Raw genomic sequence first — 26,185 nt, 5'->3', positions numbered from 1 at the left:
GGGCGACGTGGCAGAAGCCGGAAGGGAAACTGAAACCCTAAGCTTCCGTGGCTCGCAATGGGCGGCGGCCGCAGTCAGAGGGAACCGTACGGGAACCGGGGATTTACGCAGTTAAAAAGGCTGTTCCAGGATCTGAGCCCGGAGCGGACCGTCCGCCCAGTGTCCCAGCCCAGCGCTCGGCGGGAGGGGCCGGAAGAGGAAGTCGGGGCTGCATCTCGGAGGTCCGGGTACCGCCAGCGCTGCCCGCCCGCGCCCCGCTGCCCGCCCGCGGGATGGGGCTGCTGCACTCGCTGCACGCTCCCGCGGCCGTCCTGCTCTGGAGCTGCCTGCTGGGACTGGTGAGAGCCGCACTCCCCTCCCCTCCCCTCCGCTCTCCCCTCCCCTTCTCCCTCTCCCTTTCCCCTCCCTCCTCCCCTTCCCCTCCCCCCTCTCCTGCCCTCCATCCTACCCCCACCCCTCCACCCCCGCTCCGGCCCTCCTACTGTGCACACTCGCGGGTCCCAGCATTCCTCACCCCGCTGTGCCCAGAAATCCTGCGAAATACCCACCCCGGAAGAAACCCGCGGGCTGGAGGGGCTTCTTTCACCTTGGTCCTGAAGCTCTCTCTCTAATTTTTCAGCGTGCCGGCACGTTTTCTTTTTAATTGAAAAAATTCACTTCTGTTTTGTTGAGTAGCCTCCTTCTTACAGCTACTTTTTACCCACAAAAAAAAGCGGGGGTGGGGGGGGCAGGGACGGACTGGGTTCTAGGTGTTAGCGTTCTGGAGTGCTCTTTAGTTAACTGCGCTCACATACGTATTTCTCTCTATAACCATATGAATATCTGTATGCTTTCCTTCCATTCCCGTACAGTTCTGTCTCTGTAAGGTGCGTGTGATTATACTGTGGGGATTTATTTTGTGCTTTTGTTTTCTTATAGGGATACTTTAAAATCCCTTTAAAAAGAAAGTATGAAAGTGGCCTTGGAGGTTTTTAGTTTGAAGTCTAAAGGGGTAGAAGTCTAGTTAAGAAAAAATAAAAGATAGGTGCACACATACCCATATTTGCAAAAATAATGTTTTAAAATTCAGCATCAAGTAATTTGAGTTCTAATTGGTGACCAAGAAGCTAGCTTTCAGTAATTGAGATTTTGTTTCTATTCACTTTCTTTTTGGGGGTTTCGGGTTGGAAACCATTATCAGTGTTGTTTGCACACGGTTGTGTAAACAGTGTACGTAGTCATTTTCCGGAGAAACTAACTTCTCTGGAGAAGACTGTTTTATTACTCTTGCTTTAAAGGGTCAGCAAGAAAGTCTAAGCTCAAAACTGTTTAAAAAAAAAAGTAGCCTTTGGTGTTCTCGGAACTTTGCTGGACAGCATTAGGATCAAGATCATACTGGAGAGAACTAATACAAGAAGTATTTTGAGGGGAGAATAGCAACACAGTAGCATTACTTTGTGTCTTTAAGGTGTGTACTGAGTAATCAGACAAGTGACTTTTAAGTCCCAAAGAACAACTCAGAGGGTATGTAAATATCCTGAATCTATAATTTATGTTAAACTTAGCATTCATTTCATTGAACCTCTCAAGATGATTAGGAAAAACTGTTTACATACTTATATCATAGTTCCACTAATCCTTTCTCAAGATAAATCAGCATTTAGCACCGTAATACATCAACTCTTGATAAACCACATTGTCAGGCAGTGGTGGCGCATGCCTCTCCCAACACTCTGGTGGCAGAGGCAGGCAGATCTCTGTGAGTTTGAGGCCAGCCTGGTCTGCAGAGTGAGTTCCAGGACAGTCAAGGCTACACAGAAACCTTGTCTTGAAAACAGAAAACCAACAAAAAGAATTGCTACCCCACACTGTGGTTGTTGGTGGAGAACTTGGAAGATCTAGTGGCGTAGATACATAGGGTAATGGGCTACATATTTAGCTATCTTTAAGCACTGTCCTGGTGTAAGTACTTGCCCCACCCCACCCCTGCCTTTTTTTCTGAAACAGGGTCTTGTGTAGCCTAGGCTGACCTTGAGCTACCCAAGAATGCCCTGAACTTCTGATTGTCCTGAGTGCAGGGATTACAGGCGTGGACCACCAAGCTCAAACCCAAGGCTTCATGAATGGTAGACGAGCGCCCTACCAACTGAGCTTCGTCCCTAGCCTTCTGAGGAATAAGGGTATTTTTTTTTTTAATGGTTGGGGGTGGGTGGGTGATATATTTCCGTGGTTGCAACTTTAAACATGTCCCTTTTCTGGACAAACTGCAAGGTTTCCAACTACTTTTGTAGTGGTTTTGCTCCTGATTCTCATTGTAAGTCTTAACTAAAAGCATCCAGGAATACCTGTGTGATAAAGTTTGAATGTCCTGCTACCTGGACATTACCTCTTTCAGGTTAGTCCTTTAAACTCAGCTTCCCACAGAGTCAGAGGTTGGACAGAATGAAGACAAATTCTGCGCCAGCATATACCATGCATTGCTTTTAGCCTGATTCCAAACAGTCACTATTCCATCTGTAAGTTCACGAGCCTGCCTTTTTACTGTCAACGTTGCTGTCACCATTCTGCTCTCCTGTTCTTTCCGCAGAATGGCCCTGTTAAGCTCTTTTTACAGCATTGTAGGTTTTCTCTAGCCTGCCCCTCCAAACTTCCAGACTTCTCCTGCAAACTAATGTCAGTGGCTTATGAGCCGTAGCATCAGCTATAGTCATAAGCAACGATCTGCCTTCATGGTACCAGTTTTCTGTGTTCATTAGCTTTCTGTCACTATGACAGAATGTCTGAGAAGTCACCTTAAAAAGAAGAATGAAGCCGGGTGGTGGCGGCAGCGGTGGGCCACGCCTTTGATGCCAGCATTTGAGAGGCAGAGGCGGGTGGAACTCTGTGAGTTCAAGGTCAGCCTGGTCTACAGAGAGTTCCAGCCAGGGTTACACAGAGAAAGAAACCCTGTCTCAAAAACCTACTGTACATATGCTTTAGCTGCCAAGGCTTCTGCATTTGTTTATTTTGTGTATGCTTGTGTGTATCTGTGCACACGTGCCCTCCTGTGCCACGGCCCATGGTAGAAGTCAAGAGTTCACCTTGCAGGGCTTTGTTTTCCATCATGGTTTCCATGTGGGGCCCAGGTGTGGGGCCCAGGTCGTTAGGCTTGGCTGCTTGTGTTTTCACCTGCTGGCCTGTCTCCCTGGACCTCTTCTTCCTTGTGGATTTAGAGATAAATGTGTTCACAGAGAAGATGGGAAGAACCCATATTGAAGGAGGTGGGTGATGGGAGCAATATTCTAAACATTTGAGGATGTCTCTGCGTGCCTCCTGCCACCCCCCCCCCCACACCTTTTCTTATTATTCTTTCCATTACTCTGTCCCTTTTCCCTGTCTTTCTAGGCAATGAGAAATAAGACAAAAGAAAGTATTCTAGCTCTTTTTTAAGTTATTTTTTATTGTCTTATTTCTTTATGGGGGGGCATGTATGCCAGGGCATATGTGTCATGCTCAAGGACAACTCATGGGAGTCATTTCTCTCCCTCCTCCATGTGGGTCCTGGGATCAAACTCAGATTGTCATTTTTGGTGACAATTGTGGGTACCAGCTGAGCTATCTGGCCAGTCCTTCTAGCTCTCATTTATGTTATTTATTATTTATTTTTGATTGTTTGTTTTGAGACAGGGTCTCTGTATGTATCCCTGGCTGTCCTGGAACTCAGAGAAATCTTCCTGTCTCTGCCTCTCATGCACCCCACCACTGCCTGGCTTTCATTCTTCTTTTTTATTTTTTGAGACAGGATTTCTTTGTGTAGCCTTGGTTTGTTGTTAGAATCTTAGATGGTTTTTTTAATAAAAAACCCAGAGCCAGATATCAAGGTGAAAGCTGAAAGACCAGAGAAGCAGAACAGCCAGCCACTAGTTCTTACCTCTATGAAATCCTCAGGCTAAAGAGATTAAGCTCCTATTTCCTCATACCTTATATACCTTGCTCTGCCCAGACATAACTTCCTGGGATGAAAGGCGTGTGTGCTTCCGGTACTGGGATTAAAGATGTGTGCTGCCACTGCCTGGCTCTGTTTCCAGTGTGGCCTGGAATTCACAGAGATCCAAATGGATCTCTGCTTCCAGAGTGATAAGATTAAGAGTGTGTGCTACTGCCTTTAATCCCAGCACTCGGGAGGCAGAGGCAGGTGGATCTCTGTGAGTTCGAGGCCAGCCTGGGCTACAGAGTGAGTTCCAGGAAAGGTGTAAAGCTACACAGAGAAACCCTGTCTCAAAAAAACAAAACAAACAAACAAAGTGTGTGCTACAACTCTCTGACCTCTATGTCTAATCTAGTGGCTGGCTCTGTCCTCTGATCCTCACACAAGCTTTATTAGGGTATACAGTATATCACCACATTGGCTGGTCTAGCTCTGTAGCCCAAGCTGGCCTCGAACTCACAGAGATCCACCTGCCTCTGCCTCTGGAGTGCTGGGATTAAACACATGTGCCACCATCGCCCAGTACACAGTTTTTCTCTTAAACTCTGCATTGGTGTATTTGGAGAGGCAGTTGAAAGCTCTTGAAGACTTGAGTGAAAAAGCTTTATAATTCAAGGTGATTATCTTATGCAGATAATCCTTAGAAGTCCTCCTGCATCTCCTTAACCCTAGGGAGAGGTAGTAGTAAAAACCTGATGGGACAAACAGGATTTGAGCCCATCCTTCTGCATGGATGTGAACAATGAAGTCATAACTCATAAAGGATCAGGAGGAAAGCGTCAAGCAGAGAGGGCAGAGTGGCATTATTACATCACAGCAAGAACCCTCCCAGGGATGTGGCCCTTCAGACAAGGGTCATAGTTAATCTTGTAAGAAAGTGACCCATCTTCCTCACAGAATGAGCTCTAGACAAATGTGAATAGTTTCATTATTCCTGAGCTATTTAAGTAAGAGTAATAAATAAACTCATCAGAGGACTTGCCCTCTTTAGGAAATGTGATCAAACCTGCATATAAATAGTTTTATTAAGATCCTTAATTGCCGGCAAGCCTAATTATGACCACCCTCACGAAAGCTGTTGTTTTTATCTTAGACAGCTGCTCAGGAAGCCATCCTGCACGCGTCTGCAAATGGCACATCTTCACTTTCCAAGGACTATTGCATGCATTATAACCCCAAATGGACAAGGCTTCCAGGTTCCCTAGAAAATGCAGTAAGTGAAAAACATGATAATTATTCATAAGAATATTGAATCTGAGTAATAACTGTATTTTAGGGTCTGACTCAGTTATGGTATTTGGTGATTAAAAAAATACTTCATTGACTTTAGTCAAGTGTTTTCCTCCCCATAAAAGAAATGATTTAGGGAATTTTTTGGTTTTTCCTGACAGGGTCTCACTAAATAGACTTGACTAGCCTGGAACTCACTATTGTCAACCAGGCTGGCCTCAAAGTCTTGGAGAACTGCTTGTCTCCGCTTCTAGATTGCTACCATTAAAGGCATGGGCCACTGTGCTGGGAATGATTAAAGAAAAATTTTTATTTATTTTTAGTTTATGTATATAGGTGTTTTGCCTGCATGTATGTCTTTATATCACATGCATGCCTGGTGCCTGCAGAGGCCACAAGATGTCAGATCCCTGGAGTTACAGGTGGTTGTGAGCTGACATGTGGGAGCTGGGAATTGGACCTGGGCCCTCTCTCTGGAAGAGCAACCAATATTCTGAGTTGCTGAACCATCTCTCTGGCCCCAGATTTAGGGAATTTTGAAATTCATACCTCAAGTCCTTGCTATTTGTCATAAAGTTGGGTTTGTTGGTTAACTCAGGCATAACAAGTGAGTGACATCCCAGCCCCTGAAGAACACTGGACTAAGTCAGTTTTGGTGTTTCATCGATGAATGCTGTTAGGTGAGGTAAGGTATCTGTCTTATTAAAAACCTTTCTTCTTTGCAGACTTCTCTTAGCTTGATGAATCTGACTGGAACGCCACTGTGCCACCCTTCTGATATTCCTCCTGATGGCATAAAGAACAGAGCAGTGGTGGTACAATGGGGAGCCTGCCATTTTCTTGAAAAGGCCAGGATTGCACAGCAAGGTGGTGCTGAAGCTCTGCTGATTGCCAACAGCAGTGTCCTAGTAAGTGCTAGAATGGAGTACCTTCTGTTGAGCCCGGAACATCAAGTCTCCCAGGAGCCGGGTTAACTCTGTGTGTGTATATTCTAGAAGCCGGATTTTTAATAATCTTGTGGATTATTTTTATTAATAAGCATTCTAGATTTATTAATAAAACACTCTAATCAGAAAGATTTGTCGTTTTTGCTGTATTTCTAGAGTTGAGATGACTTGGAGTCTTAGAGTTGAGAGACATATATACGTATGCTGTATGTTTATACAGTGTCTATCCCATATGATGTCATGTATAGTATATATCTGTTTAAGTTCATGTTAAAAGGATTTTGTTTTGAGAACTCATATATTATTAAGAATGAATAATGAAGCTTTGTTTTTATGATTCAATATAATATTTGCACTTTGTATAATAGTATGTATGGTTTTTATTCTGTAAATGTATTAATAGTTAATCAAGCTTCATATTTTTTTCTTATAGCTTCCTTCCTCAAGGAACAGATCTGAATTTCAAAATATGACCATACTAATTGCAGTTATAAGCCAAAAAGACTTTAGAGATATGAAACAGGTAAGTTAGTAATTGCATACTAGATGTTTATAAATGGTACAATTGTTTACGTTTGATCCTTAATTTTGATTATCACTCATCCTCCACTTGCTAACAAGAAGCTTGCAGGGCTGAGTAAAGCCTCCAGTTGTCCGGTCTTCTCTGCTGTCTGATGAAATGTAGATGTTGCTGCTGTTCGCTAGGAGACTCATCCCTGTGTTTGTCACTTTGCCCTTCAGACTCTTGGAGATAACATTACCGTGCAAATGTATTCTCCATCCTGGCCTAACTTTGACTATACTATGGTGGTTATTTTTGTAATTGCTGTGTTCACTGTGGCATTAGGAGGATACTGGAGTGGACTCATTGAATTGTAAGTTTAATTAAACTTTTTATGGCTTCCTGATAATGGTTTTACATAATGTTTAATAATAATCTTAATAACAAGAATATTTACATTTTTCACCTCAGTATATTGTGCCATGAAGGCCGTTAAGACCAGATTGTAGGATTGTCTTTTTTTTTTTTTAATAGGAAAGTTGTAGACACCTGAGTTATTTGTTCATAGGGAAACACTTACCGCACACCAAATACTCTGTGGATGCTGGTGAGATACTCAGTGGATAAGTGTTCACTGCACAAGTGTCAAAGACCTGAGTACAAAACCCTAGAATCCACATAAAGCTGGACACAGTTGTGTGTGTCTGTAATCCAATGGCAGCTCGAAGGCCGGTTAGACCTGTCTCAAACAGGGAAGACAAGGGCCAAGGACTCACACCCGAGGTCATCTGACATCCACACATCTATTGTGGCAGGTGTGGACTCGCACACGCACACACAGCAGCGCGCGCGCACGCGCGCGCGCATGCGCGCGCGCACACACACACACACACACACACACACAGTACAGTTTCACAGCCTGAGCTGGGAACATAGCTTGGTGGTAGAGCTTTGGCCTGGTGTGTTGAACTCCTTTGGCCTGGCTGTGTGAACCACTGCACTCCCAAAAGAATACAACTAATGGTAATATGTAATGTATAAATCTGGCAGTTTGTTCCCTTTCAAGAAATGGTTTTATGAAAGCCATGTGTGGTGATTCATGCCTGTAATAATCACAGCACTTGAGAGGTGGAGGTCATCCTTGGCTACATACTGAGTTCTACACCAGCTTGGGCTACATATGACCCTGTCCCAATGCTCCGCCTGCCCCCCAGCCCCCCAAAAATGAAGTGCTTTCTATCAGGTATGGTGGTGCACACCTGTAGTCCCACTGCTCGGGAGTCTGAGTCAGGAGGATCATGACTTTGAAAGTGCCCTGGGTTACATATTAAGTTTAGGGCCAGCTTGTGCTACACAGCAAGACTGTGTTTCAGAAGGGAGACTGCTCATGCTCTTTAAGACGTGGAATATGAATATGGGAATCATTATGGCTTGCGTGTCTACTACTGTAAATATTTTTTATTTATTTTTCAGTGACAGATACCAAAGGCTGGCGCCTTTCCTCACTTAGGTACCACATTACTAAAACTTCTGTTAATGCCCCGACGTCCTGATCTGGAGTTCTAGGGCAGGTGTTGGTGTCTCTGCACCAGCTTTGCCCTGTCTCCAGGCCACTTGTCTGGAGTGGCAGATGCCACACACTTGTGACCATGACAGTCATCTGTAACTTCCCGATGGGAAAGTAGTGTGTTGATTAACAGTTGCAAATGTGAAAATGTTTAGACGTAAAATTGTATTTAGTCTGAAATCTGCAGTGAGCCCAGACTTAATGATCATGGCCGGAAGATGCCCAACAGGAAGTTGAACTGGGCAGAGGGGAGGGAACTAGGGCCGGGAACCCGGGGGTCGGCTCTGTGTCACCAGGAAGAGACTGTTGGGACAGCAGAGACAGTCAGCGGTCTCCTTGGTCTCCTTACCAAAGGCACCGGCTGCTCTTTTCTCCTGACACTCCTCGTCTCTGCCCTGTGTTAGTGAGGTGATACTTGGGAGAATTCACGGAATGTAGCAAAGGTAGGACAGGACTGTGTCTGGTAATTTAAAAATCCTTCCAAATGCATCCAGGAGCACGGAATAGACATATAGTAAACACTGAGTTTGCTCATAGGAGAATTTAAAGTTGATACTTGAGAAGAACTAATTTTAGACTTTATGTAGGTTGATAATATTGTTTATAAGTTTATATCTTAAAATGTATTTAGTCGACATAAATAGTTCTCCAAACTTGGTGGTATGAACACCCGCAAACATTAATTTGTTAATATAATAAATGTCAACTGTTCTGACAGTTTTGTTTTCATAAAAAAAAATCTTATTTCAAAGTTGTGTAATGACAGATTATCTCTGGAGAGTAAGGATATAGGATGTTTTAGTTTCTAGATGAAATATTTCTTTTTGGTACTTTTTAAAGTACATTATCTTTGTAATTAAACTTAAATTGGTGTTAGAGTGGGATTTTTAAGAAATAACTGCGCTTGGTAAAGGCTTGCTGATGTGTGTGTGTATTTATGCAGGGAAAACATGAAGACAGCGGCAGATGCCGAAGATAAAGAGATGAGGAAAAAGAAGGAGGAGTATTTAACTTTCAGCCCTCTGACAGTGGTTGTGTTTGTGGTCATCTGCTGTGTTATGATCGTCCTACTCTATTTCTTCTACAGGTGGCTTGGTAAGACACTGGGTTTTCCTGGCAGTGGGATCAGGACCTATCCCTGAGCATGAGCTGGCTTTTTGGAGCCCATTCCCTATAGAGGGACACCTTGCTCAGCCTTGATGCAGGGGGAGGGGCTTGGTCCTGCCTCACCTGAATGTACCAGGCTTTGTTGACTCCCCTAGGAGGCTTTACCCTTTTGGAGGACAGGATGGGGAGTGGGTGGGTGGGGGGAAGGTTGGTGGAGGGGAGCAGGAGGAGGGCTGAGAGGGGGATCTGTGGTTGGTACGTAAAATGAATAAAAAAAAATTTCTAGGGCCGGAGAGATGGCTCAGCCATTAAAGGCTAGGCTTACAACCAAAAATATAAGAAACTGAGTTTTATGTGTGCTGCATTGAACGTATATCCCCCCCCCCCTCGATTTATATTGCTAGATTTGTCTTTCCCTTTGAAACATTCATCTGAAAATTATGTTAAATAAAAAAAATCTCACCTGAAAAACAAGTAAATAATTTGCTTAATGTACAAAAAAAGTCAGGCTTCAATTACTGAGATATTTTAAAATTCAAACAAAAAATAACTACACACACACACACACACACACACACACACACACGCTTACTAGTATATATATCCTCAGAGGCTGAGGTACGATGAGTCATGTGGGCGTGAGGCCAGTCTGGGATACATAGTAATTTCTAGGCCAACCTAGGCCATAGAATTGTGCATAAGACCCTATCTCAAAATACTAAATTATTGGGGCTAGCGAGATGCTTCAACTGTTAAGAGCATGTACTACTACTCTTGTGAAGGATCCTAGTTCGGTTCTTAGCACCACGTCAGGCGGCTCACAAGCAGCTGTCACTGTAGCTCCGGGGAGATCCAGTACCCCTGGGCTCCTTGGAGCACTTGTACATACATGTGCATACCCATATGCAGGTACACATATATACACATAATTAAAATAAAAATAATTTTAAAAGAGGACATCTATCCTACCCTAAAGTATGTTTTCATTTCTAATGAGAAATTTTCTTGAATTTATTACATTTACCTTGTTTGCAAGTGAAACTCTTGATGTGAGAAGAAAATCATTCAGCCTCCTAATTATCCCAGGACATAGTACTAAATTAAGATTGGCCAATGTCGGCCGGGCGTTGGTGGCGCACGCCTTTAATCCCAGCACTCGGGAGGCAGAGCCAGGCGGATCTCTGTGAGTTCGAGGCCAGCCTGGGCTACCAAGTGAGTTCCAGGAAAAGGCGCAAAGCTACACAGAGAAACCCTGTCTCGAAAAACCAAAAAAAAAAAAAAAAAAAAAAGAAAAAAAAAAAAGATTGGCCAATGTCTTGTGTAGTATTCCGAGATTTTTGTTTACCCAAATTGAGTCTTCATGGCTAAGATGGCAGCTATTTCCTAGTATATTATAATAATGGACAGGATTGTACTGAATTGCCAAGGCTTCCCTTGCCATTCTATAATTAAGATATACTTAGGAAAATAACTGGTGTTCATCTTGAGTGTACTTTCCCGTAAACTTCTTACATTTAAAACAAAACTAACTGGAACTGTGTTATGATAATAAAGTTCCTCTTCATGTGGGATCATTTTCTAAGTGGTAGTACGCTATTGGATGAGGCACTAAAGCTCCGTAATGGCCTCAGGAAACATGCTCCCTACCAGGCTGTGAAGACCTGGGTTGGGCAACTCAGCAGAAGATACACCAAAATCCAGTTGACAGTCCATGAAGCGTCTATCTTACTGTTCCTCTTACCACACATAACCTATGATCCTAAGTGGCCTGTGCAGTGCGCATGCACTTTATATACGTTCGCTTATCTCATCCTTACAACAGACCGGGGTGCTTCTCATGAACTTGATGTGGTGATATGAGCACCAGGGGACTTAGAGCGGCTCATCCAGCTTCACTCAGAACCTGGACACCCCAAATTTACTGTCCTTAGACCAGTCTCTGTTTCTCACCTCCACCACTGAGCTACAGTCTTCTGAAATCAAATAGACCTTGAAAATTGAGGTGCAGCTTGTTTTTCTATCACAATATTTTCTAGAAAATTCAGAAGATAAACAATGTAAGGTATAATAACCCCACCTCCTTTATAATAACAGAGAGGTAAAATACCTTTAAATAATTTTCAAGTAAATCTGGGTAATATAGAATGCTTGTCAAATTTTACTACCTTGGTATCCTATTGCAACAAAGAAATTTCTTTGAATGGATTTGAGCGTGTGTGTGTGTGTGTGTGTGTGTGTGTGTGTGTGTGTATGTGTGTGTGTGTGTGTTTTCCTTGAGGGAGCATCTTGCTGTATAGTTCTTTCTACACAGCCCAGGCCAGTCTTGAACTGATGGCTACAATGCCTGGCTGGATTTGTTTTTGTTTTTTATTTTGGCTTGTTTTTTGTTTTTTGTTTTTGTTTTTGTTTTTGTTTTTGTTTTTTTTTTTGAGACAGGATTTCTCTGTGTAGCTTTTGGAGCCTATCCTGGAACTCACTCTGTAGACTAGGCTGTCCTCGAACTCAGAGAGATTCGCCTGCCTCTGCCTCATGAGTGCTGGAATTAAAGGTGTGCACCACCACCGCCCAGCCTAAAAAACTCTTAATAGTTTATTAATTCAAAGCTAGGCCCAGTGGCACATGCCTTTAATCCCAGCACTAGGGTGGCACAGGCAGGCAGATCTCTACAAATTTAAGCCTACATATGTATATATAGCAAGTTTCAGGCCAGGCAGGTCTACAGAGCAAGTTCCAGAAATTTTTGTTTCTTTTTTTAAAATTAATTAATTAATTAATTATTATTTATTATGTATGCAGAAGAGGGTGCCAGATCTTATTACAGATGGTTGTGAGCCACCATGTGGTTGCTGGGACTTGAACTCAGGACCTCTGGAAGAGCAGTCAGTGCTCTTAACCTCTGAGCCATCTCTTCAGCCCCAAATTTTTGTTTCTTAATCCAGCTGGGGATATAACTCAGTTAGTAGAGTACTTGCCTAGTATGCGCGAAGTCCTGGGTTCAATCCCAGGTGTCAAACACTGGGTATGGTGGTGCACACCTGTAACCTCAGCACTTAGGAGGTGAGACAGGAGGATCAGAAGTTCAAGGTCTTCAAGGTCATAGCAAGTTCAAGGCCAGTTTGAGCTACCTGAGACATGTCTCAAAACAAAAATGGTCTGGAGGAATAGTTGGTAAAATGCTTACTATGCAAATAAGACCAGAGTTTAATCATAGAACCCATGCAGAAAAATCCCCACGTGGTGGCATAGTCTTGTAATTCGAGCACTGGGTAGGTAGAAGCGGGTTGATCCCTGGAGCTTACTGGCCAGTCAGGGCAGTCTGCTTGGCAAACTTCCAGGCCAGTGACTCACCGTTTCAAAAATAAAGCAAATACAGAAGAAAAACAAGACATCTGAGGAATAAAACTATGGTTGTTTCCTGGCCTCTACACATATCCCAATACATATACGTATGTATGTATGCACCTACATACATACAAACACACATACACATATGCACAAAAGTTCATCAGTCTTTCTGTTCTGATGTTTAAATTAAGTATTTATAAATATCTGTAATTCATTTCACAGAAACCTGTAAGAAACATGTCACTTTGAATTATTGAAAAATAGAACATGTAGAACCAGCTTCAGCCACTTAACACTTCTCTAGCAGTGTGTAATGGAACTAAAATCACATGTAACGTGCTTCACTTTAAAACTCAAGCTATAAATGCTTGCAGCTTAGCAACTACTACACATAACATTATAGTTGAAAATATGATTGAAAATATAATTGAAAATATGCTATAATAAAGGGAGCTAAAGAGTTAATAACTGTCTCGTTCTTTTCTAGTTTACGTTATGATAGCAATTTTCTGCATAGCGTCGGCAATGAGTTTGTACAACTGTCTTGCTGCATTGATTCATAGGATGCCATGTGGACAGTGCACGTATGTATCTCTTGGAGAATGCTGTCATTAGTATTTGAACTTTATACAAGAAAATTGGGTGTTGCTTTAAGTCTGTATATTCAATATACATTAGATTTATGGCTATCTAAATTTAAAGGTAGTAATGTGTTTGGGATTTTTAGATTGAATTCCTGAGATACATTTGAAGTATTCAGTAGCCATATGTGGCTAGTGGCCATCAATGCTTGAAAACATAGAGAATTCCCATTACCATAAAGGGTTTTGTTGAACTGGTTATTATGCCCCATTGGTTTTATATAAAAACATGACATCTAGATTAATATTTCAATCATTTCTTGTTTGTCATGTTTAATATCAAATGAATATTGTATTTTATCTACAGCACAAATTAACTATTTTGATTTATTTTTAGGATTTCCTGTTGTGGCAAAAACATTAAAGTGATCCTGGTCTTCCTCTCTGGACTGTGCATCTCAGTCTCTGTTGTGTGGGCTGTGTTTAGAAATGAGGATAGGTATGATGATTCTAGTTTATTTTGGATTTGAGGATTCACTGTTTTACATCTTTTCCTGACTTGTATTCATTATGATTATTGTGGAATTTTTTGTTTTTTTATCCACACATATCTTAAAACAAGGTAATTTTGTTTTGTTTTGTTTGTTTCTTTGTATAGCCTTGGCTGTCCTGGAGCTCACTCTGTAGACCAGGCTGGCCTGGAATTCAGAGATCTGCCTGCTCTGCCTCCCAAGTTCTGGGATTAAAGGCGTGTGCTACCACTGCCTGGCTATTAATTTTTGTTTTGTTTTGTTTTGTTTTTCGAGACAGGGTTTCTCTGTGTAGCTTTGGCCTTTCCTGGAACTCAGTTTGTAGCCCAGGCTGGCCTCAAACTCACAGAGATCCGCCTGGCTCTGCCTCCCAAGTTCTGGGATTAAAGGCATGCGCCACCACTGCCCGGCTGTTAATTTTTTTAAGGAATAATTTACTTACCAGGATCTCTGTATGTGCCCCTTGCTAACTTCAACTTGCCATGTAGACCACTCTGGCCTTGAATTTGCAGTGACCCGATTTCCTCTGTCTCCTGTGTGCAGAGGTTACAGGCATAAGCCACCAAACCTAGCAAATGAATAGATCTTTGGCTAATGATCTGCACTTGGACAGGAAAGGAAATTGGGTTATGCTTTAAACACTTAGACTTAAAATATGCTTAATTATGGTATGTTACTGGAATGCCTTATAATCTTAACAAATGGTCTCTGAATTGATAATGCAATGATCTCCAGAATGTATTTTTAAGTGAAAAAGCTGTCATATTTTCAGTTCTGTTACTGTGATAAAATACCCTGCCAAAAAGCAGCTTAGGGGTGAAAAGGTATTTTAGCTCACAATTGTGGGTGATAGTGTCCATTATTGCTGAGAAGTCGAGGCGGCAGAACTTGAAGCAGCTGATCACATCACACCCACAGCCAAGAGCAGAGAGAAGTGAGTGTGTGGGTGCTTGCTTGTCTCAGCCCTGTGTCTACATCCCTACAGTCCAGAACCTAAACCCAGGGAGTGGTGCCTCCCACATTCAGGTATTTCCACCCCAGTTAACCCAGTTAAGAAAATGCCTCGGGCTGGAGAGATGGCTCAGAGGTTAAGAGCACTGGCTGTTCTTCCAGAGGTCCTGAGTTCAATTCCCAGCAACCACATGGTGGCTTACAACCATCTGTAATGAGATCTAGCTCCCTCTTCTGGCCTGCAAGCCTATATGTAGGCAGAATACTGTATACATAATAAATAAATAAATCTTTAAAAAAAAAAAAAAAGAAAAAAAAAAAAAAAAGAAAATGCCTCACAGACATGCCCACAGGCCAACACAGCTGTCTTAGTCAGGGTTTCTGTTGCTGTGAAGAGACACCATGACCACGCCAACTCTTGGAAAACATTTAATTGTGGTGACTCACAGTTCAGAGGTTTAGTCCATTATCATCATGGCGGGAAGCAAGGCAGCATGCAGGCAGACATGGTTCTGGAGCTGAGAGTTCTACATCTTGATTCAAAGGCAACAGGAAGTGAACTGAGACACTGGGCAGTATCTTGAGCATATATGAGACCTCAAAGTCCAACAGGACCACACCTACTCCAATAAAGCTACACCTCCTATTAGTGCCACTCCCTTTGGGAGCCATTTTCTTTCAAACACCGTAACAACCTAGACAATTCCTCTTTGAGATTCTCTTCCCAGATGATTCTGATGGTGTCAGATTGACAAAACGAACTACCATAAAAGCAAAATGTAAAAGAATATGTAGAATATTTTGCCTTTCATATTAGAAAGAAGGGGATATGCAAGATATCTGTCCTTTTACTGAGAGCAACAGATATGGGTGTCTCTCTTTAAAAAATTCATTACATGCATTTAGTGTGTGTATGTGCACATGTCTCTCACATGTGTGTACATGCCACAGAATAAGTGTGGCAGTCAGAGGACAACTTGAGTCAGTTCCCTCCTTCCACCCAGTGGGTCTCAGAAATCTCAGGTCATCAGGCTTGAGAACAGGTACCTTTACCTACCCAACCATCTTGCCAGTGCAGTATCTATCCATGGCAGGAAGGAAAACCTGAGGAAAGTATTCATCATACATTTAATGACTTATTAATACAACTATTGATGACCTAGGAATCTTTTTATAATTATCAAAGTTATTAATTTTTTCACTGGTTGCTAGTTATGCATGTTATCTTTTTCTTTTTCTTTTTTTTTTTTTTTTAATGACAGAGTTTCTCTATGTAGCCTTGGCTGTCCTGGAACTCACTCTGTAGACCAGGCTGGCCTTGAACTCACTGAGATCCGCCTGCCTCTGCCTCCCAAGTGCTGGGATTAAAGGTGTGTGCCACTGCCACCCAGCTGCATATTAGTTTCTAGTAAGTAAGTTGTGTGGCTTTAACTTCCTGCTCAGCTGGTCTGGATGTGAACACACGGATGTTGTTGGCAGCTGTCTTTGTAGAAGGAGACACGCAAATCTGCCCAGATTAACGTGAAAATGGACTCGCATCTGACATGTGTTCTGAGGTGGCCTTTGCAGCTGTCATTCTGCCAGGACAGTAACTTGCTGAGCAGGGAGGCTAGGAGGACAGTTCATAGCCAATGAGTGGCATAACCATAACCATCTATTTATTTAACTTTCATCTAAAAGTAACGGAATGGGATAATACATTAATCTCTCTCTCTTTTTAATTATAGATGGGCTTGGATTTTACAGGATATATTAGGAATTGCTTTCTGTCTCAACTTAATTAAAACAATGAAGTTACCCAATTTCAAGGTAAAATATACAGCTGTAATAATTTTTCCTTTTTAAAACAATGTGATTGAGGTATAGCTTGCATATAGTAGAACATGCTCATTTTAATCACACTGTTGAAATGCTCCACATGTATGTGTAGCGTTTGCAACTTCCATCCAAATGAGCTGCAGACCATTCCGCAGTCTTCGGAGAGTTTATCCTGCCTGTCTATGCTCACTTCTCACCCCAAGGCAAGGGTAGCTACTGAGTTTCTGGCCGAAAGTTTTTCATTACTCATACTCATTTAACAAAAATTCATAAGACTAAATATCGGGGAAGAACATTCTTTAATTCAATGACAATTTTAAGGAAATGGGATACAGGAAGTAAGGATTTTTAAGCAATGTATTAAATAAAATCATGCGTAGTAGTAACCATAAATGCCTTTTAAAATAGTGTTCATGCTTACTTGTATTTGCAAAGTAATTTGATATGTTAGTTTAGATGTGGAAATTTTGATATTTTTAAATCCTTCTTTTTTCCACCAACAGTCATGTGTGATACTGCTAGGCCTTCTCCTGGTCTATGATGTGTTTTTTGTCTTCATAACACCGTTCATCACAAAGGTATGACCATACGTGCATTTTAAATTTATGATGAAACATTCAAAAAGATGAAACTCTTTTTTTAAATCCATTTGTTTGCTTTAAGACAAGGTCTCTCTGCAAAGCCCTGGCCAGTAGAGAACTCTATGTACAGCAGGCTGGCCTTGAACTCACAGAGATCTGCCTGCCTCTAGATTAAAGGCATGGGTTACTACACCTTGTACTGCCACACACAGCTCCTTAATTTTTTTAAAGTTTTTTTATATGTCTATGTGAGTACCTGTGTGTATGTATGTGTACCCCATGCATGCCTGGTGCTCATGATGGCCAGCAGAGGGCATGCTTTCCCCTAAACCTGGAATTCTAGACTTTTTTTTTTTTTTTTTTTTTTTTTTGGTTTTTTCGAGACAGGGTTTCTCTGTGTAGCTTTGCACCTTTCCAGGAACTCGCTTTGGAGACCAGGCTGGCCTCGAACTCACAAAGATCCGCCTGCCTCTGCCTCCCGAGTGCTGGTATTAAAGGCGTGCGCCACCACCACCCGGCGAATTCTAGACTTTTTAAGCCACCCATTGTGAGTGTAGGAACCCAGGTTCTCTGCAAGAGCAGTGGGTGCTCTTAAAGCTGAGCCAACTCAAACAGGGCGGTGGTATAGCATGCCTTTAATCCCAGCACTTGGGAGGCAGGTGGATCTCTAGTTCGAGGCCAGCCTGGTCTACAGAGTAAGTTCCAGGTCAGCAAGGTCTAAACAGAGGAACCCTGTCTTGAAAAACAAAAACAAACAAACAAAAAAGCTGATCCATCTTGCCATCCTCGAGAAGAGAACTTTAACTCTCTTCAGAGACTGTTGGTTTTGCAGATTGTTTACCTTGGAGTGAATTTTAATTCCCTGAAGGGAATTGCCTTTGAAATTGGCCCTTTAGTAGAGGGTATTTCAAGCTTCAATTGCTTGTTAGAGAAAAGAAAGAACTTCTGATTAGTATAAAGTGAGAATGTCTAATTTTTCTTTCCTTTTAAAAGTAAATGTTTTTATAATCACTGTCGACTGTGGACAGCTTAGAGAGAGGGGGATGTGTCATTGCTGCCTTCGTTTCTGAGAACTAAAAGAATAGCACGCCAACTCTGCAGCCTTGGAGTGTCCTGTCTAACCCAGCAACCATCCTGTGCATCACAGATGCCCCTGTGCTTCAGGTCCCGGGCTCCTGTGTGAGAAACAATGCTAGCTTTGGCTTCAGTGGCAGAGCCCAACTTCATCTTATTTGTTTGTTTTGGTTTTTTTTTTTTTTTTTTTTTTTTTTGTGGGGAGCTTGTTTTGTTTTTGAGACAGGGTTTTTCTATGCATCTATGGCTGTGGTAAATACCGAGAAGGTCAATGCATTTTTTTTTTTCAAACAAGGTTACTTATATTTAGTAGAAAGCTAAATTTAAAGGATTTTGTATCTCTTTTTTTTCTGATGTTGAAAATGACTAAGAACCATAGTACACATAGTAAAAAAAAATTTTAAATACTTAAAGTTCATAACCTATTAACATGCCGGATGTCAGTCAGTATAATCGAGATCTCCAGGTACACTTGAATAATCTGTGCTTGGTATATATGCCAATATGATAATTACTGAGCTCCAGTGAAGTGGAGTGGTGTTTCAGATGACTGCAATTTCTGCTGTGTCTAGTCTGAGGAAGAAGCAGCTGATAGTCCATGTTCAGCTGGCAGGCAGCAGGCTGTGTACCATGGGCTGTCAATCATACTTGCATGGTGGCAGGTTATTTTCTTTAGATGACTAGAAACATCTCTTCCTCCCTCCCTTCAGAATGGTGAGAGCATCATGGTGGAACTTGCTGCTGGACCGTTCGAGAATGCTGAAAAGGTGGGGATGATGGGAACAGCAATACCCACCATTTAGTGTCTGCCTGTCCGTTTCATAATTTTGCCTTCCTACTGTAACTCATTGGTCATGGGTGCATGTTAAGATATTATAAAACTTATTTCTCACAAGTTTAGCCATTTTCTTAGTTATTCTAAATTATTAAATACCTATTGACTTGGGTTTCATCCTAGAATGATGGAAACTTTGTGGAAGCCACTGCTCAACCCTCAGCTCCCCATGAGAAAGTAAGGATTGTTTTCAGATATGTTCATTGGACTTTAAAATCATACCCTTGGAGAGGAGACTCTTTGGGTGGGAAAAAAAATACAGATTGACCAAAACAAAACAAAACAAAACAACATATCAAGGTCTGAGTCCTGTTCTTGGTAAAAAGAAAAGAAAAATTATAAGGCTAGCTGTGGGGGGAGTATGTTAATACTGTTCATCCTCCATGTGTTGGATTTAATTTCCTAAAACTACATGTCTTATTTAAGTTTTTTTGTACAGTGTGTATATGTATTATGTATGTGTATGTTTATATGTTTATGTCATCTGATTCCAAGTTTTCTTTTAAATAATCAGTTTAAAAACATAAAAACCATTACTACAGTGTCAGTCTCTCCCTTCCTGAAAGAGAGATTGGGAAGAGCTTTACTGATTCATTCTCTCTCTCCCTGTCTCATTCCCTCTCCTTCTGCCTCCCCACTCTTCCCCTCTCCTCTCTGGTTCTCTTTCTTACAGTTGCCAGTACTTATCAGGGTGCCAAAGCTGGTCTGTTACTCAGTAATGAGTGTATGCTTCATGCCCGTTTCAATATTGGGTTTTGGAGATATTATTGTACCAGGTGAGTGAATACAATCATTTTAGCAAAACTATACTTATGGTTTTAAGGGTCATAGTCACAGCGTCTGGTAAAAGTGACAAGGCTCTTCGTCTTTTTGACTGTCATTAGAACTGGGATCAATGACAAAGGTTAAAAAAAAAAAAGCCTTTTGAAGGGTAAAAGAGAAATCACCACTCAAAACAGCCAAAGTAAAATGTCTGCTGGCTGAGAAGTATCTTGAAACAGCAAGAATCCATTGAATCTTCTCCAGTAGAGCATATGTTGTGATCCTTTCCAAAAGCTGAGTATAATAACACAGTTTCTTTCCCTCCTGTTTGGTAGTCGTTACATTTTAGGAAGTGCCTTAGCAATGTCAGCAAGGTGGAGTTGAGGAAGAGGAGCAGAACCACAGCTTACATAGCTTTATAATAAAAGGCAATTGATTAGGAAATGGATCACAGTAGGCTGTAGGTTGGAGGCAGGCAGCGACCTGTTGGAAACTTCGAGGTTGGGAGCGGCACAGACAGGAGCGGCCGGACTAGGCTAGGACGCTAGATGTGAGACCTAGGCTAGATAATGGGGGAGTTACAGAGGGAGGAGCAAGTGGCCTCACCTGGACAGCCACTGGAGATGGACATCTAAAAATACTTATTAATACGTACCATATGAGATGTCTTCTTTGGTGATGTTCAATAAATTTCTTCTAAAAATGAGTATTGAGTTGTTCCTGCATATTTGCATGTACAAACGAGAGCTTGTATGTCCTTGTTTTTAAAATTCTTAGTATTGGGGCTGGGAGATGGCTCGGCAGTTAAGGGACTTGTTCTTGCAGAGGACTAATGTTCAATCCCAGGACCCACACAGTTACTCACAACTCTGTAACTCCAGTTCTAGGGGATAGAATACCCCTTCTGATAGGCAGTAGGCACACACATTGTGCTCACACATACATGCAGGAAAAGCATTAAAACTCATGAAATAAGTGTTTTTTAAATAAAATTGCTTGCATTAAAACTTAAGATGCTGGTTGTAGTGGTACACGCCGGTAGGATTTGCTGAAGGAGGCAGAGACAGGTGGATCTCTGTGAGTTCAAGGCCAGCCTAGTCTATAGAGTGAGTTCCAGGACAGCTGGGGCTACAAAGAGAAACCCTGTCTTGAAAAAAAAAAAACCAAAACCAAACAAACAAACTCAACTTAAATCATTCTTCTAAATATCATTTAAAGTTACTTTTCTTTATGTATTTCCAATATATTTTAAACCCATGTGTATTTATTCATTAAAAATTAAAAATTATGTATTATATGCAACATATTATACACACACACACACACACACACACACACACACACACACACACACAAGCTGATTGACATGCATTACCTCACTTTTTTTTGGTCTGTCATGAGAACACTTGAAATCCACTCAGCAGGTTTCCAGAATACTGTATCGCTATTAACTACCCTCAATGTGCTGTTTGATGAGTCGCTGGAATTTATTTCTGTCTGAGGGAACTTTGCATCCTTTGATCGGTATTTCCTTCCCCAAACACTCCTCAATCCCACCATTCTATTCTACTTCCGGGAGTTCAACTCTTTGAAGTTTTATTTACAAGTGAGATAATATAGTATTTGTTTTTCTATGGCTGGCTGCTGGTTGCTTCATAGAGTGTCCTCCAGATTGATGACAGTGCTATGACCACAAATGACAGGATTGTCATCTTCTCTCTTATTTCTGCTCTTCTCTCCCTGCTTCACTTCCTCCAACCTGTGTGTGTGTGTGTGTGTGTGTGTGTGTGTGTGTGTGTGTGTGTGTTTGGTGTATGGAGGCCAGAGACTGATAACCCTCACTTTCCATCTTTTTTTTTTTTTTTTTTTTTTTTGAGACAGGGTTTCTCTTCATAGCTCTGGCTGTTGGGGAACTCACTCTGTAGACCAGGCTGGCCTTGAACTCACAGAGTCTCCTGCCTCTGCCTCCTGAGTGCTGGGGTTAAGGTTGTGCACCACCATACCTGGCTGTCTAAAATGCGTGTTTTACTTTATTTATTGTGTCTATGGGTGTTTTGCCTGCATGTGTGTCTATGTACCTTGTGCGTACAGTGCCTTGTGGAGGTCAGGAGAGAGAATCAGATCCCCTGGGACTGGAGTTTCAGATGCTTGTGAGCCACCTTGTGGGTGCTGGACATTGAACCCTAGGTTCCCTGGAAGAGCAGCCAGTGCTCTTAACTGCTGAGCCATTTTTCCGACTCAGTCTTTATTTTTTTGAGATAGTATTTCTCACTGAACATGGAGCTTGCTGATTCAGCTGATTCAGCTAGGTTGGGTGGCCTTTGAGATCCAGGAATCCACCTGTCTCCTTCCCCCTAGTACTGAGATCACAAGCATAAACTATCACCTGTTGGTGCTGAGAATCCAAACTCAGGACAATGAGAGCAGCAAGCCCTTCATGCACTGAGCCATCCCTGCAGCCCAATTTCCTTTTTCAAGGATGAATAATCCTTGATTTTTATACACACTACATTTTCTTTATCCAGTCATTCATTAATAAGCACTGAGATTGACTTTATGTCTTGGCTGTTCTGAATATCGAACAAGTCTTTTTTGCATACTAATTTCACTTCCTTTGGATTTTTGCCCAGTAGTGGAATTTCTGAGTCACATCATAGATTTGTTCATTTGTTTAAGACATCTTTGCTGTGTAGCCCAAGCTGGACTCAGTCTCATCCTCCTGTCTCAGTTCCCAAGTCCTGAATTACAAGCTTATGCCACCAGGCCTAGCCTGTTTTTAATATTTTGTTATTTGTTGTTAGGACCTTAGGCCTACTAGGCAAATCCAAGAAATACTGACGTAGTCCTTTGCCCATTTTCTCGTTGGGTTAGGTTTTTTCTTACTGTTGGCTTGTTTGGGATCCTCACATGTGTTAGATATTAGCCCTTATCAGATGTGTTTGCAGATACTCCCATTGTCTGTCTCCTCATTCTATTGATAGCTTGCTTTGCAGAGGGGAAGATTTCCTGTAATTCCATTTTTCCCTTTACACACACACACACACACACACACACACACACACGTATTAATGAAACATAAAATTTTTTTTTTTTTTTTTTTTTTGGTTTTTTGAGACAGGGTTTCTCTGTGTAGCTTTGCACCTTTTCCTGGAACTCACTCTGTAGACCAGGCTGGCCTCGAACTCACAAAGATCCACCTGCCTCTGCCTCCCGAGTGCTGGTATTAAAGGCGTGCGCCACCACCGCCCGGCTCATGAAAATATTTTCTAACAGAATATTGAGCAGCTAATAAAGGTCATATTGGCTTAGGAGAAATGCCTAAAGTACGGTGTCAACATATGGAAGTTGGTTCATAATTTAAGATACTTTAATGCTCCAGTGCAAAAAGGAAAGTGAAAGGTAACTGGTATTTTTGCCCATTATAACAGTTGAATTTGTAATGTTATTACTGTTTTAAGAAAATAATGTGGATTTTCTTTTAGGCCTGTTGATTGCATACTGTAGAAGATTCGATGTTCAGACTGGTTCTTCTTCTGTATACTATATTTCATCCACAATTGGTAAAATGTGTTTCTTTTTATTGTGTTGCATTATAGTGTATGGAGAAAAGCCGAAGGGCTGAAAATAGCAGTCTGTCTCCCTCTTTTTATGACTTTTACCTGAAGTGTTACAGATCATATGCGTAGCTGTAGGTGTAAAGCTATACAATAGCATTTAAATATGAAATTATGAGAGCAGATGCCAGGCTGGGGGGCGGGTAGCTCAGCTGGCGGAGTGCCTGCCCAGTATGCGTAGTGCCTTGGGCTTGGCCCCCAGCTCCACACACACACACACCAGTATGATGGCACGTACCTGTAATCCCAACACTTGGGAGATAGAGGCAGGAGGACCAGGAATTGAAGATCATCCTCAAGCATCAGTAGTCTGAGGCCGTCCTTGAATACATGAGACCTTGACTCAATAAGTAAATACATAAATACAGATAAGTAATTAAATAGTAAATATTAAAGGCTCACACAGAGATATGTCCCCCCAAATAGAGTTACTAATGATACGAGCTTTGGTCTGAAGAGCTAAATTATGGTGGGGAGCTAAGTGGAGGGACTTGGCCAGCTTGGGCGTGGCTCTGGCAAGCCTTGCCCCTTCTCCCATTCCTGCTTTAAAAAAAAAAAAGGTTAGATGACATTCCTAAAGTTGGCACTCAAGATCTATTCCCTTATTTGGCCACTTCCTCCTCCTGAGGCTGATTACCAAGGTCCAGCGATGGAAGTATTGAAGTCCAGCAATCAAAAGCCCCCTTTGGCTGACCTAATTAACATGCCCAATCAATATTAAACACCTCATCCTAACACTGGGTTTCCACTTTTACGTTTATAAACCACCATTTGCCTATAGGCCCTGTCTGTCTCCTCTCTCTCCAGAGGCAGTCCTTGGTCCCTCTGGGGCACATAAATCTCCTTTGTGCTGAAGTCTTGGCCTTGGGGTCCTGAACAGATACTTTTCCTTTCAATAAGTACCACTCTTTTTTTTTTTTTTTTCCTGAGACAGGGTTTCTTTGTGTAGCACTAGCTGTCCTGGAACTCACTCTGTTGACCAGACTGGCCTCGAACTCAGAGATCTGCCTACTTCTGCCTCCTGAGTGCTGGGATTAAAGGCGTGCGCCGCCACCACCCGGTTAAGTACCACTTTTTAAAAAAAAAAAAAACACATGGAAATCAGTTAAGCAGCAAACCTAGTGAAAGCTCACAGAGCACTTACTTTAGCAGTTATCTATAAACCAAAGCTCATGCAAACAACCTGTAAGGATAGTTAGATTATTCCATGACTTTAAATGGTGAAATGTTGGGCTGAAGAGTCAGAACAGCAGGTAAGAGGACATGTTGCTCTTGCAGAGGAGCCATGTTCAAATCCCAGCTTCTACTTGGTGTTTCACAGTTGTCCATAACTTCAGTCCCAGGCATCTGACTCCCTTTTCTGACCTCCGAGGGCACCAGGCATGCACAGGGTGCACATACCTGCGTGCAGGCAAAATTCTCATACACATATAATAATAAAGTAAACCTGAGTGTGGTGTACACGCCTTTAATCCCAGTTCTCAGAGGCAGGTGGATCTCTAAGTTCGAGGCCAGCCTAGTCTACAGAGTGAGCTCCAGGATACCTAGGGCTACACAGAGAAACCCTGTCTCTGACCTCCCTCTACCCTACTCCCCCCAAAAACCCAGGGATAATTAAAACCAAGAATAGTGGTGCATACTTGTAATCCTAGTGCTCCAGAAGATCAGGAGTTCAAGGTCATTCTTGGCTGTGTATCAAGTTCAAGCCTGGATTACATGAAACCCTGTCTCAGAAACAAAAGCAAATAAATGGGACAGTCATTTATCATATATCATACTCTATAATTCATAAGATTTTTTAGAGACTTTAAATTAAAAGTTGAGGTTCTAAAAAACCAGGAGCATGCCTTTAATCCCAGCACTCAGGAGGCAGAGTAAGTGGATCTCAGTGAGTTTGAGGTCAGCCTGGTCTACAGAGCAAGTTCTAGGTCAGTCAGGGCTATGTAGTGAGACCTTGCCATAAAAAAGTTGAAGTTTTATATATGTTTATTAAAATACCTGGGACATAAGTAGCATCTAAAATGTATATTACATGGTTTTTTTTTTTTAGCATAGTGTATCGATAACCATGAGTTTATATAAATGAATTAATGTTGTAAGTTGTTAGTTACCTGGTACAGCAGGGCAGTCATCACTTCTGTTTCTGTTGTTGAAATGTTAACAACAGGAAATTTCAAAGAAAAAGCTCTGCCATCCCTGAATATTCTAAATGGGTATTTCAACATCCATGCACCAGAAGCTCTAGTGCTTGAGCAAATAGCCTGAGCCCGAGCCCGAGTCAGAGCCACAGACTCCCTACAAGGCTTTCTAGTCCACGTAGAGTTCAGTCTCCACGTTAGTAGAGAAGAATACGTATAAATGGGAACCCCAACAGCATGAAAGAAAGCTAAGTCGGGGGAGGGTAGTGCAGAGAGGACCAGGGGAAGCAAGGAGAGAAAGAAGAGAGGGAGGAGAAGGGAAGGGGAAACAGATGCCCTCTATAGAAACAAGAAAAGAGGCCTGAGGCAGGAAGTACAGCAGCATCCGCTAATGGCAGTAACATCCTCCTCTGTGCCAGCTTTTTCTTTTTGGCTACCAACCAGCTCCCAAATCATGACGCAGAGATTTATTATTAGTTTTGAATACTTGGCCTTCGCTTAGGTCCTTTCTGGCTAGTTCTTTTATCTTAAATTAATGTGTTTCTCTTCACCTACCTTTTGCTTTGCAGCTTTTTACTTTTCTTTCTTTATCTCTTTGACTGCTTCTCGTATCTGGCTAGCTGGTTTCTGGCCCCGGGTGGCTCCCTCATTCTCTCC

At 42.0% G+C, this 26,185-nt stretch overlaps 1 protein-coding gene across 3 annotated transcripts in view; it reads left to right on the top strand.

Moving 5' to 3' along the window:
* Positions 1 to 207: 207 nt before the first annotated feature.
* The window catches only part of Sppl2a (signal peptide peptidase like 2A), a 40,020-nt gene continuing 14,042 nt past the window's right edge, over positions 208 to 26,185 (top strand). For 2 of the 3 annotated variants that reach the window (XM_059261336.1, XM_059261337.1), the window contains exons 1-14: positions 208 to 338; positions 5,040 to 5,159; positions 5,902 to 6,084; positions 6,557 to 6,646; positions 6,865 to 6,998; positions 9,136 to 9,287; positions 13,132 to 13,228; positions 13,623 to 13,724; positions 16,434 to 16,515; positions 17,028 to 17,102; positions 18,890 to 18,946; positions 19,138 to 19,191; positions 19,688 to 19,790; positions 23,259 to 23,336. In XM_059261336.1, the coding sequence (XP_059117319.1) occupies positions 273 to 338; positions 5,040 to 5,159; positions 5,902 to 6,084; positions 6,557 to 6,646; positions 6,865 to 6,998; positions 9,136 to 9,287; positions 13,132 to 13,228; positions 13,623 to 13,724; positions 16,434 to 16,515; positions 17,028 to 17,102; positions 18,890 to 18,946; positions 19,138 to 19,191; positions 19,688 to 19,790; positions 23,259 to 23,336 (1,393 nt within the window). In that variant the 5' untranslated portion in view covers positions 208 to 272. The remainder of the gene's footprint in view (positions 339 to 5,039; positions 5,160 to 5,901; positions 6,085 to 6,556; positions 6,647 to 6,864; positions 6,999 to 9,135; positions 9,288 to 13,131; positions 13,229 to 13,622; positions 13,725 to 16,433; positions 16,516 to 17,027; positions 17,103 to 18,889; positions 18,947 to 19,137; positions 19,192 to 19,687; positions 19,791 to 23,258; positions 23,337 to 26,185) is intronic. The other variant, XM_059261338.1, reaches the window with a different exon arrangement.

This window comes from Peromyscus eremicus, chromosome 4, assembly GCF_949786415.1.
Source record: "Peromyscus eremicus chromosome 4, PerEre_H2_v1, whole genome shotgun sequence".
NCBI classification, from domain to species: Eukaryota; Metazoa; Chordata; class Mammalia; order Rodentia; family Cricetidae; genus Peromyscus; species Peromyscus eremicus.
The sequence above is the reverse complement of the archived record's forward strand: the minus strand, read 5'-3'. Positions and strand labels throughout refer to the sequence as shown.